At 31.5% G+C, this 12,500-nt stretch overlaps 1 protein-coding gene across 7 annotated transcripts in view; it reads right to left on the bottom strand.

Moving 5' to 3' along the window:
- The window catches only part of LOC124953443 (tRNA dimethylallyltransferase), a 103,222-nt gene that overhangs the window by 66,791 nt on the left and 23,931 nt on the right, over nucleotides 1-12,500 (bottom strand). For 4 of the 7 annotated variants that reach the window (XM_047504879.1, XM_047504821.1, XM_047504831.1 and 1 more), the window contains exons 3-4: nucleotides 4,000-4,137; nucleotides 2,951-3,303 (exon numbers count right to left, since the gene is read on the bottom strand). In XM_047504879.1, coding sequence (XP_047360835.1) covers nucleotides 2,951-3,303; nucleotides 4,000-4,137 — 491 coding nt within the window. Of the gene's footprint in view, nucleotides 1-2,950; nucleotides 3,304-3,999; nucleotides 4,157-4,611; nucleotides 5,502-12,500 lie in introns of those variants that run through there. The other 3 variants (XM_047504861.1, XM_047504870.1, XM_047504851.1) reach the window with 3 other exon arrangements.

Genomic DNA, 12,500 nt, shown 5'->3' with positions numbered 1-12,500 from the left:
TAAAGTTAAAATTAGTAACAACGGTGACTCGCATTAATCATAAAATATGTTAAAAGGAACAAGATCTCGATACATCTGTCGGACAAAAGTGTGTCGTGAGTATGTATGTGTGTGTGTGTAAAAGAAAAATGATAGAAAAAAAAAAAAAAAGAAGAAGGAAATACTAATAAAAGGAGAAAAGGTTCGCAGCTGTCCTAGTCCTTTGGCTTTCTCGTTTACACGCAAAGATCCTGACCTATCCCAATTTTAGTCGACTGTTGACCATCCTTTGAGTCGACCATCTTTTCTATTCTCCAACGTGAAAATAAGTTAGTTCTACATTGGTGTACGTAAATTTATATATGTAACTGTATGCCAGCTGCGAAAAGAAACCCACAAAATCTTATTGTGAAAGCGCGTGGCCCACGTCGAAATGCAACAACCGGCTTTTCGACGGCCTAATTGGTCAACGTCGAGCATCACGATGGATTCTACTTACAAACTTTCATCGATCAAATTTGAAAGAGTTCCTTTCAAGTACGAAATTAATTTCATTTGCTCTTTTGTTTATCTTTCAATTTAAAAGAAAACGTATACACGCTTATGGTAAAATATTTTAAATATGTTTCATTTAAATCTAAAAGATGTTTTTTTTTTTTTTTTTTTAATGAAATAGATACGAACGATCGGTCTCATTTTATTTTTCTATCATTAAATATCCTTTTTCTTTCATTTTTATTTCTTTTTTTTTTCCCCCCTTGATATTCTTCCTTGTTTTACATATATCAATACGAAATAAAAACATATATTATATCTGCATATATAACGTAAAAAGATACTTTAGCAAACAATTACAAGTATCGTATTTTGTGAATGTAAAATGAATATAAAAAAATAGAAATAAATAATTACGAAAGATATATGCATATTAGGTATACGCTCCCTGTTTTCTGACGGGAAAGTTTTTATTGTAATAACATGTAACATTATCGCGATATATCAATTATATCTATCTAGAGTTTATCGAATATTGAGTATGAAGCACGTAGATACAAAGAAAGCGATATTTACCGACTGCCGACAGCCTACAATTAATCCGCGCGTACCGTATCGTATAATTCGAAACTTAGTCTGCAGATGAATCGCAAAATTGGTACGTTTCCCAAGATGAAAATAAGAGAATCGACCTCGTTTCTATCCCGTTTCGAATGTATAACGAAGGAGAAGTTCGACACTTCGACCATGGTCGTCGATCATTATCGTAAAGCACGATCGTTATCAAGGAGTATATATCTTATGCGTGATCGTGCGAGAAACTATTACACGAAAGACTTTCGCCTCTTTAACAACGTTTATATTCATCTACACTATACATGTAAGAAGACATGTGCATATCAAAGTATGAATATCAAAAGATAGAACTATTCGTTCGTAAAAAATCTTTTAATTTGAAAGGCGCAAATAATCATTTTCGATAACTTGTCTCTGCTCGATCTACCCTGAAAATATTACTAATCTATGAACAACGAGAGATAAGAGATATTTGCTAATAATTCGTCTATAAATTTGATAATCTAAATAGATATCTCGAGATTACTTTTAAAAGAAAAAAAAAAAAGAAAGTTTCAATAGAAACTGCAATAGAATTTTGTGAAAAGATAAGATGAGATGTTTATATTGATTGGAAATTAACTAGCTTGATCGTACACAATTGTATAACGTGTTCTTTTATCATTATCGTCCAAAATCTATAATAGATTTGAAAATGATAAAAGAAGTATAAAAAAAGACTCATCGCCCGAGGTATTTAAAAAATAAATTTTCACCAAGATATGCCGTTAAATTAAAACAATAAACTAAATTATATAGATATGTGCTTATATGTATTAACAAATGTATTTATGGGATAAAATTATTGAAATTTCATTTACTGCATTTTGATATTCGAAATCGAATTACAATCTACCCGATTGAATCCAACCAATTCGAAGTCATAAATATTTAATGGTCTATAGAAACGCAACGACTTTGATATCAGTTAATATAAGCTCGGTTTAACTGGATACAAGTTTTCTTTCACAATAGTAATCGTCCGATTAATTATTCAATTGTGTGGAACAATGGCGCACGGAATTAGCCAGTTCACGGACCTTGTTTATCCATATCAAGGACAATATCCGATCTATTCTGTTAAATGCAAGTGAGTTACGTTATAAATATATAAATAGATCAATTTTTTTTTTGTTTTAAATCATCTCAAAGGTAAATCAACAAAGTTAAAAAAAAAAAAAAAAATTACTTCGAGTGAATTCAATCGGATGTAGAATAACTTATGATCAAACAAGAAACAAGATTTTACAATCCCATAAAATTTACGAATTTAGGAATAAACGCTAATCGTATAAAATGAACTTCGTTGCGATTTATTTTCGAAGGTCGTTAAATAAAAATTAACATAAAAAAGTGTACGTTAATTTATAGAGTTACAATAAAAATCGATTCGCAGAGATGTAATTACCGCTGAGACGTAATTAGTACAAATCCAATAACGCTTTTTAAATGGCATGGAATTTTATCAATACCACCAAGTATATACGTATTTCTCATATGCTCATATTATAAATTCTCACACGTGGCTCTTCTACTTCACTGACATGAAAAAAGACGTAATTTAAAAAATAATCAATAGATATATAATCTCGATTATCGAAATCAAGTTAAAATCATGTTAAAGTTTATGATCTATTTAAGAACCTTCGAAAAGAGATAATAACGATTACATTCTTTTTCTTTATCGACTAATACACACACATCGGGCTCTAATTTTTTTTTTGTTTTTCTTTCTTTCTTTCTTTTTTTTTTTTTTTTTTTTAACTACATATATCTACGCCGATCTATGTACTTATCTATCACTCGAAAGAAATATCAATCGAAACGATGTTACGTGCAGACGAACGAAAATGTCACTCACCTTATAACCTTCCGTCTATTATTAGGATGAAGTCGCTGTGCCATTTCCGGATCAATTTCGGCCAATCTACGATATAGCACCTCGTTCGTCTCCTCGCTCGTCCACCCGTCGATCTTCATCTTCTTTGAAGGCGAAGACTCGTCTTCCGTTTCACTTCTTTCCAACGTTTCCTGTGTGTTCTCATCTCTATTTTTCTTGTCGTTATCGCTTAAAATCATTTTCGTTTGATCCATCTCGTTTTGAGAATTTTTCTTCGCTTTCGAAACGAGTATTTTCCAAAGTACAGACTCTATGTAATAATTCGTACCACCAACGACGATCGGCATCTTCTTCTTCAATAGTAAATCGTCCACCTGTATCGATCGAAAGAAATAATGATCGTAATCGATTTAATGTGAGCGACAAAATGATAAAGATTCATGATTAGGGAAAGAAAAATCGAAGTGACGTATGAGAAAAGAAAAGAAAGAGAAAACAAGCAAATAAATAAATAAAATGTATTAATTAAAAGATCGTTAATACTGCTGCGTCGTCTCTCGAGTTATTGAAACCTCTTAGTTACATTTTGCGATCATTCAATTAATGATCGCTACGCAGCATCAAGTTTACTTTTAACGATGCAATTTATTTTAATAAGGTATTTAAATAGTATATTTAATATCATTGGAACAAATCGTAACTTTAATAATATTTCTATAAATCGAAGGATAATTTATACTTCTTTACGAAAATTATTAAGAAAGACCATGGCTATTTAATTATGCAAAATATCAAGGTCTTTCTTACTTTTTTATTATTGGAAAAAATTCGGCTTCGTTCGGATTTCTTTATCTACGATGCCATTCGAGGGAGGAGGAGGTTGTATTGTGGAAGGAACAAAAAAAGAAAAAAAAAAAAAAAAAAGAAAGAAAGAAATTTTAGATCATGCGATCATTCTAAAAATCATTGATAATATAAAGAAAATTGTCGAAAGTTTTGTTTCTTCCTCGAATAAAAAAAGAAAAAATAAAATAAGAAAAATATATAGAAAATATATGAGAATAGATTACAATCGGTAGCACCATATCCCTGAAGTCGATGACGGAAAAATAGGTGAGAGGATCAACGATGTCCAGCATGTGATGAACCGCCATTTGCTTTTCTTCCTTGGTCACCTTGGCGGTAACGATGTCCAGACCCTTATACACCTGCGTATTAACATCCAATCTAGATTATCGTAAATGAAAGGGTAATGACAGAGGTTAAAAAAAATTTATGTTGTAAAAGTATATCTATTACTACTATCTCGTTTTCTCCTTGCTATTTTACCGCGCAAATTGCATTAATTAGTTTACGCGCGTGTCTCTACAATATATAAAAAAGTGAATTAATCAATATGAGTTATGGTCATTTCGATAATCCGTCCAATTAAACGAGAATTCAAATATCACTGTGAGTTTTTGGAAATCCCAGAATATATTGCGATAAAATCTTTACAATATGAACGAAGATGAAAACAATTTCATTTAAATGGAAATTTTATGATCATGATCTTTTATGGGAATAAACTCGTATTTATATCTTGATTTTTTTTTCCATATCGATATCCATTTAATTAGGTTCATAGTCTAATAATTCAATTTGAAAGGGTAATATTAAAGATTAATATTTTTTGTTCCTACTTAACCAATTGAATCCAAAGCACAATGACGTACTGTTAAGAGTCTCACGGATGAATGCGCATAAGTAAACATACACTCGGCGTAGAGAATAAAACTCCGTAATACTGATTTGACATATTCGGCGTTGTGTAAATGACTTTGAATAGTAACAGTAAATAGAAGAGTCGTCAAACGAAAGATCATTTTTATGATTAAAAGTAATCAAATTTAAACATTTAAGTTAGTATTTGGAAATCATAAATCATTAGATAAATCTTCAACGAAAAATCTTCAACATCGATGTTTTCGGAAATAAAATTTCGTAGGAAAAGAAAATGTCACTGAACATTTTTGACTTATATCTTCATGCAGATTTATCCTCTTTATTTGATGATGGTATCGCCAGATCGAGAGAAAAAAAGAAAAAAGAAAAAAAAAAAAAAAAGAAAAAGCAACAATTACTTTCTACCATACCGAAATGAGAGAATCAAATTTCTAAACACTTTTTCGTTTGGATCGAAACGTCAATCAAGTCGGATGATATTTTTGAAACATGACGGATATTTCAAACAAGAACGGATATTTTCGACAGAGACGACAAAAGCAAAACATAAATGCATCGAAGAAGAAATAGACGAAGAAGAAGAAAAAGGAAAGAGCAAAAGAAGAGCTTTCCTTCTCTTCCGTTCGTTCACGTTCGATGCGCACCACTAAGACGGATAAACGAGAATCCAAGAACGTTTCCGATTACGAGAATTTCGACTTTACGCTCAACATTCCATTACGTACACACGACATAGCTCGGTATGGAACAGGTTTTCAACGTTCCGATCCGGCCGCCAGATGTAGCCGGAACGGCCGTGTCTTCGATCTTTGAACAGGTTTCCGACGTTCTAAAGCGGTCTTCAACCTTCGTTCCGCTTCGATCTTTCGTACTTTTTCATAGGTTTTACCACTAGAATGAAGTACAAGAAAGATTTCGACCAAACGAACCCAAACGAGTTCAAAGACGAAGCTATTCTCCTTTTTTCCACGTTGAAATTTCGACCGTTTGTATAGTCACCTATAAGTCTGTTATTCTTATCTTCTACCGCGAAGGTACACCAAGAAGAAGAAGAAGAAGAAAAAGAAGAAGAAGAAGAAGAAGAAGAAGAAGAAGAAGATGATGAAGAAGAAGAAGAAGAAGAAGATGAAGAAGAAGAAGAAGAAGAAGAAGTACGAGCGACCGGCTCGTTCCACGCGCGCCGAACTCGAGAGACCGCATTCCACCGGTTCGCTATTGAACCTTAAATCGATCCGCAGGATCTCTTTACGAAGGATGTTCGCCAACCGATGAAAATACGATTTTTACTTATATATGAGACGCGTACTAAGTCTTCATGAAAAATTGATGATAACTTAAAACTATGTCAAAGGATTTGATTAATTCATTCCTTTTCATTCAATCGATATAACATAGATAAATTCAATTAATTCATGACAATATTTCTTTAATGGAAGAATTACAAAAACTGTAAAAAGTAATATGATATTATAGAATGTATAATAACCCTTTTAACGAATCTATCGTGAATACGGGAGCGTATTATTAAAAGGGAATAGTAACATTCATTAAAAATTGACAATTGCTCAACAGTAAGTGGTAAAAGATTCGATTATGTGTTATCAGTTTTTACCATAGACGTAATGTAAGTATATTTAATAATTCATAATTATATTTATTTAATGGAACAATTATATCTATAAAAGAAACATAATGTCATATAATGGTTAATATTCCTTCGGCGAATCTGTCGTGTATAGAAACGTAATACGTAAAGGATTAATAATTTTTCATTGGAAAAATTGACAACTTCTTCAAATTTAATTAAAAAGAATCAATTATGTCAATTATTTTTATCATCGACATAAAACAGATATATTTAATAATTCATTCAAATAAAAATATATCTAACCGGTCATATATCTGCGACAAAAGAAACGTAATCTATTAATTAGAAACTTTCGAGATAGAAACTTCTAACTCTGTATATTACGCGTAATATTGCTTCTGACAAATCTATCAAGAGAATGAGGATTTCTTGGTGATCATCGTCGATCATAAAATGTTCGGTGAAAACGGTGAATGAATAGAAGAAGTGGTAAAGATCGGAGAGGATGGCGATGAGACCATTGAGGGCATATCTTCTGCGAGAGGAGCGAAAGCCTCTCTCGAAACCTGTTCCATCCACTGACTGTATATATGTATGATGACCGGCTGGCTCATCTCATATATATATATATATATATATATATATATATACATGTATATATATATATATACATATGTGTGTATGTGTGTGTGTGTGTATTCGCGCACTCACGCGGCTAACGGAACGCGGCAAGAGTCGACTCGCACTCGCTCCGAATTCTCTCTGGGTCGCGCGTACTCTCAACGTTGAAAGATCTCGAGCGATCTCCAACAATAGAACCGTTCCTTGACTTTTACTTTACACGAGTCCGACTTCGTTCCACGATGCTAAACTCCTACTCCTCATCGGCGTATACCCGGGCATTCGTTTCGAATCGTGACGTCATTCAGTCTATTATACATCAAAACGAAATTTTGATATACGATATAAACGATAGTTTCTTTACGAATGATACACATACATACACGTATTGATAACTTTTATTAATAAGAATATATATTGAGTATAGAGAATAGTTGATCGATTTTTTTATCCGATCGATATTTCATTCAATTTATATCGGGATATCTTTCAAATTATACGGACTTGCGATTATTACCCAATAATTATTGTTTATCGATAATTCGACATATATATATATATATATATATATATATATATATATATATATATAAATATATATTATATAATTTATTGTGAAATATAAGTAATAATTTTTCATAGTTTCTCATTTACATCTTCATCCTATCTCTCGTATTTTTATCGAAATATTCAAATCGAAAAAGTATTTTTATGAAGCAATTTGTCTCGTAACTATATCTTTATCTACCTATATCTTATTTTTTTTTTTTTTTTTTTTTTTTAATCAAAGATAGAAATCGTATAAATATTAAATCAGTCCCATCTATATTATTCGTTTTTATCGTGATCGAAAAACTCGTGGAAACGATCGAAACTTTCCCTGGTCTGGAAAAGAAAAAGTCTTTCGATCGGTGAAAGTCAAAATTCAAAAGCGTTACTCCCTTAAATGGTTCGATCGCGCGATATAAATCGATTAAAAAACGTAACGTAATAAATCAGTAAAACGATGATATTTTTTCGTAATAACGAGAGAGTAGTATTAATTAAGATAAAATTGTAGAAATTTTAATCCTATCCCGGACTCGTTAGAAACAACATTGTCTTTGAAAAAATTAAGAAAAGGGAGATAAAGAAATTTAAAAAGAAAAATAAACAAATAGAGATAAATAGAGAAAGAAAAAGAGAGAGAGAGAGAGAGAGAGAGAGAGAGAAAGAGAAAGATAGGCAAATCGAATAAATAAGTCAGTCCTCTCAAAGAGGAACTTGCCTTTCTCATTCGTGTCAAAGCATTCAAGCATGGCATAAGTTTATTTAATCATCGATTTACGACATCGCTACTCAGTAAGCCGATCTTCCAAGAACGTTATTTATTAACACGTTCATTCGTCGTTGTCGTCGTCGTGGACTATCGCTCCCGTAACTAATATATTAACGTTCGAGCAAACGCACGCGACGTCGTTGACTCTCTTCCGTGACGCGATCATCTTAAGGCTGCCCATTCCAACCATGATTCTCTTACTTGCAAATTATCGTTTCACAGCTATCAAAAAGCTTTTCTTCCACGACCTAAATTCCATTTCCAACGCTTTTAAATCGATAATTATTTAAATCTCCCTTTAGCAACCTTAATTACAACATATATATGTATATATATATATATATATATAAGACTTTTCTATACTTGTAAATGTCTCGAAATCACGTTGAAAGAGTAATTAATTAACGAAGTCATTTGTGTTATATTATAGTATGGACTTTCACCGGGCCCTTTTTTTTCCTGAGAAAGCTTGTAAATATATTAGCATCGATATACATCGTTATCTCGTTATAATGTTTAACGCTATATGAATCATAGAGAATAGTTCTAATGAAACTAGAAAATGTAAAGCAGATGAAGCTCTACTATTCCTACTTTGATATTGTTACTACTTCTATTCATATAAAAAAAAAAATTAATTATGTGCCGTATCGATTTAATAGGCAATTCGTTAATAAATACAAATTCCGAACGATGGTAGCCAAGACGAACGAATCTAAGAGATCTAATTCATGATACCAGAAATAGATGGTGAGCAGGAAGGCACGGCTCTAATCGTTTCCTAGACTCAAGGTCGCCTTAGAATAGTAGAGAAAGAGAAAAGGCAAGAAGCAAGAGAAGAAGAAGATGGAGAATAAAGAGAAGGAGGAGGAGGAGGACGGAGAGGAGGAAAAGGACGAGGAAAGAAAAAAAAAAGGAGAACAGAGAGTGAGGATTAGGAAAAGAGAGAAGTAAACCTAGCCAATCAAAGGCGAAATAGAGAAACGTGCTGTTCTAACGGTTCACCAGAGAGGAGATAAGTTCACTATTTAAAATATCCTGCACGATGATTTATTTGTAACGCTTAAAGGAACACTGGCAACTCGAGGGAGACCTCCCACTGTTAGAAGAAGCAATTATCAAAACCACCGGCAGCACATCGTTGAAGCAATTACGCGAAATATACTCTCCTTCTTGTAGCTTAGCGTCGTTACTTTAAATATAGTTAATAATTGTTTCTTATACTACCAGCTCGTTTCGATTCGCCTTTAAGCAAAGAAAAAAAAAAAAGAAAAAAAAAAATAATAAATCTCTAAAAATCAAAAATAATGTTCAGAAAAGACAAAGAAGTTTAGCTACTTATTAATGAAAATTTATGATTACGAAGAAAGAAAGATACGATGTAAGCTATATTTTTTATTCGATCATTTCATTTCTATTGGAATTTATACGATCGAAATATAATGAGGAAAGTTAATTAAACAAATAAAATAAATTAATATATTATTGTTATATATATATATATATATATATATATATATATATATATATATATATATATATATATTACTTTGAATCGTTATCGATATTCTCTTGTACGATTGAGGAAAAGTAAATATATGGACATGATTCGACGTATTGTCGGAAAACGTCGTACAACTTCTAGTTTCTAATCTCTTTTCTCTCTCCCTACCTAATCTCGTCTGACCTCCGCACGCGAGCAACCAACTCCGTCGTATGTTTTCTAATCGGTCATAATACGATATAACATGGATTACGATTGGCAAGTTACCGTGTCCGGATGACATTCGTTACATCCGTCGATGCCGATCGTTTCCCTTCAAGGTTTTACTATAATGATAGCAGGATTATCCTCCTCGTACCATTCAAAGCGGCATTACGCTAGGCAGAGCATAGCTCGTACGAATTATTATTGACGAAACGATAATACGATTGTCGAATATAAAATTTAATAAAAAAAAAAAAAAAAAAAAAAAAAAAAAAAAAAAAAAAAAAATCAAAGATAATATGAACATTATTTCTATGAATACTAATTAGTACTAACGAATGATAATCGAACGGAAGATAGTTGATTAGTAAAACAGCATCGTTGTTTTCATAGTATTAAGAGTATAATTAATTTTCTGAAAATAAACGAGATATAAATCAAGCACGTGATTAATAGAAAGTGCGAGTAACATCCAGTCCAGAGATCCAAGATGCAGAGATTTTAAAGGAACGTTTCTGCTGGAAGTAACGTTCCAACTCGGTGAGCTCCTTCTGATTAGAGGTAACAGTAAACCGAACGATAAAGGAAGTTAAGTGTCTATTTCTTAGAAACCGAAAGCTTTTATCTCTTGTAAAGAAACGATAAATCCCTTGGATTTTTTTCATTTAACATGTCAAACACGAAATACACAAAAGTGTATACATTTAAAAAGATTTAAAATTGTATATTTATTGTATGATAGAAAAACATTCGCACGATTAGCGGCTAGATTTCAATCGAAATATCGATTCTAAAAATCTCATCGTTTGAATTTAATCAAATTAAGAGAAACGTATTCGATTCTCAGCAGAAACTTACCAAATTAAAGTTTCCATTTCGGTTTCATTCGGCAAACGTCCGATCGTACGAGGTTAAGCTGACAAGACGTTTTGAATCGAAATATCGATTCGAATTTCGGCCTGTTAAATTAAATCGAATTTAGGAGTGTCCGAGTCTCGAAACGAAGTTCCCAAATTCAGCTTACCATTTTGGTTTTAACCGGCAAAAATTCGAACGAGCAAGAGGTTCAAGCTGACAAGGAAAGTGGTGGAGAGGAGAAGACGGAGGAGGGATGAGGTTGAAGAAGAGGGGAGTCTAATAAATTAGACAAAAAATTCACGTTGAATACTTAATCAGTAGAAAACTTAGTTCGCATAGCTATGCGTAGAGAAGGGTCATCAAGTCCTAAGGCATATTAGAATTGATTATAGACGCTTACGGTCGAATGGCTTGTATTAGGAAATGTCGGTTTAAATATGTTAGGCACGAATAACGCAAAACATTTGAACGAACGAGCTCGCGCAGGACGTCGGTGTCGTAACGAAGAACGCCTTGCGAAGTATCTCTTGCGATTTCCGGAGCAACAATAAACCAAAAGGAAAGCCGACTGCTCCTTTCTATCGAATTTTTAAAAGTCCCGTTATCGTTTTAGATTTTAATATTCATCGAAACACGTTATGCTATATCAAACTTGAAATGGTAATCTAACACGCGACTAAAAAAAAAAAAAGAAAAAAGAAAAAAAAAAGAACGATTTGTAAGATTTACAATTTATAAGATTTGCAAAAACTCTAGAGACTTTCAATGTATTGAGATACTTTTCTCTTTTCTTTCAGTTTTATTGTAAAATCTTATATAGAACATATTAGGACAAAGATCTAAACACAATTGATGGTTCATGATTATAAAAAAAAAAGAAAATAAAAAAAAAGTGGAACACACATGTACGTGAATATTAAAACATTCATAAATGTTATATATATTAGTTATATATATATATATAATTAACTATTAATCAGTTTGAATTAATATTTAATTACCCAGTAACATAAACAATTATTGTAAATATTTTTATAAAATAATAATTATATTTTATAATTTATTACATGTTATTAATTATTTAATTATTAAATAAAATAATTATTTTTTAGTTAATTTAAATATTTATATTTAATTATGTATTTATATATTAAATAAATATTTATATATATTTTTATCAAAAATCATCAAAAATTTATATATATATACACACACACATGATGTAACATAGAACATATACTATTTACATATACCTGATAAATTTAAATTTATCATTAAAAAATATGTATCTAATGTATATCTAATATATATCTAAAATATGTATATGTGCTTAAACATATGTCTATGTTGATCTTTTTAATTTCTACAAGAAATAAAACTTTTTCAAAATTTTTAATTTTGCACACGTCGGTTGATTTCTTTTTCGTTCGTGGAAAAAAAAAAATTGAATAAAGAAATGACGCTCGAAGAGATGACGGAGAAAAGAAAGAAGACCTTTCGTGAAGAGCACCGAAAAACTCTTAAAACCAGCTTACAGAGCAAATAACGAAAAGATTTCGGAGACCTCCTTGGAAAGCCTGTTGAAGGTCCTCGATGATGCGGACTTTCCTTTGTCGGTACGTTTTCCAAAGTGCTTTAGCGACGGTACAAAAAGAAAAAGAAAAAAAGAAAACGAAAAAAAAGAAAAAAAAAAAAAAATAAGAAAGAAAGAGAAAGTAGAAAAAGAAAAAGAAGAAAAAGAAAGAAGACATCA

The sequence above is a fragment of the Vespa velutina genome, chromosome 1, assembly GCF_912470025.1.
Source record: "Vespa velutina chromosome 1, iVesVel2.1, whole genome shotgun sequence".
Classification (NCBI taxonomy): Eukaryota; Metazoa; Arthropoda; class Insecta; order Hymenoptera; family Vespidae; genus Vespa; species Vespa velutina.
Note: the sequence above shows the minus strand (reverse complement) of the source record. Positions and strands in the feature narration are given on the sequence as shown.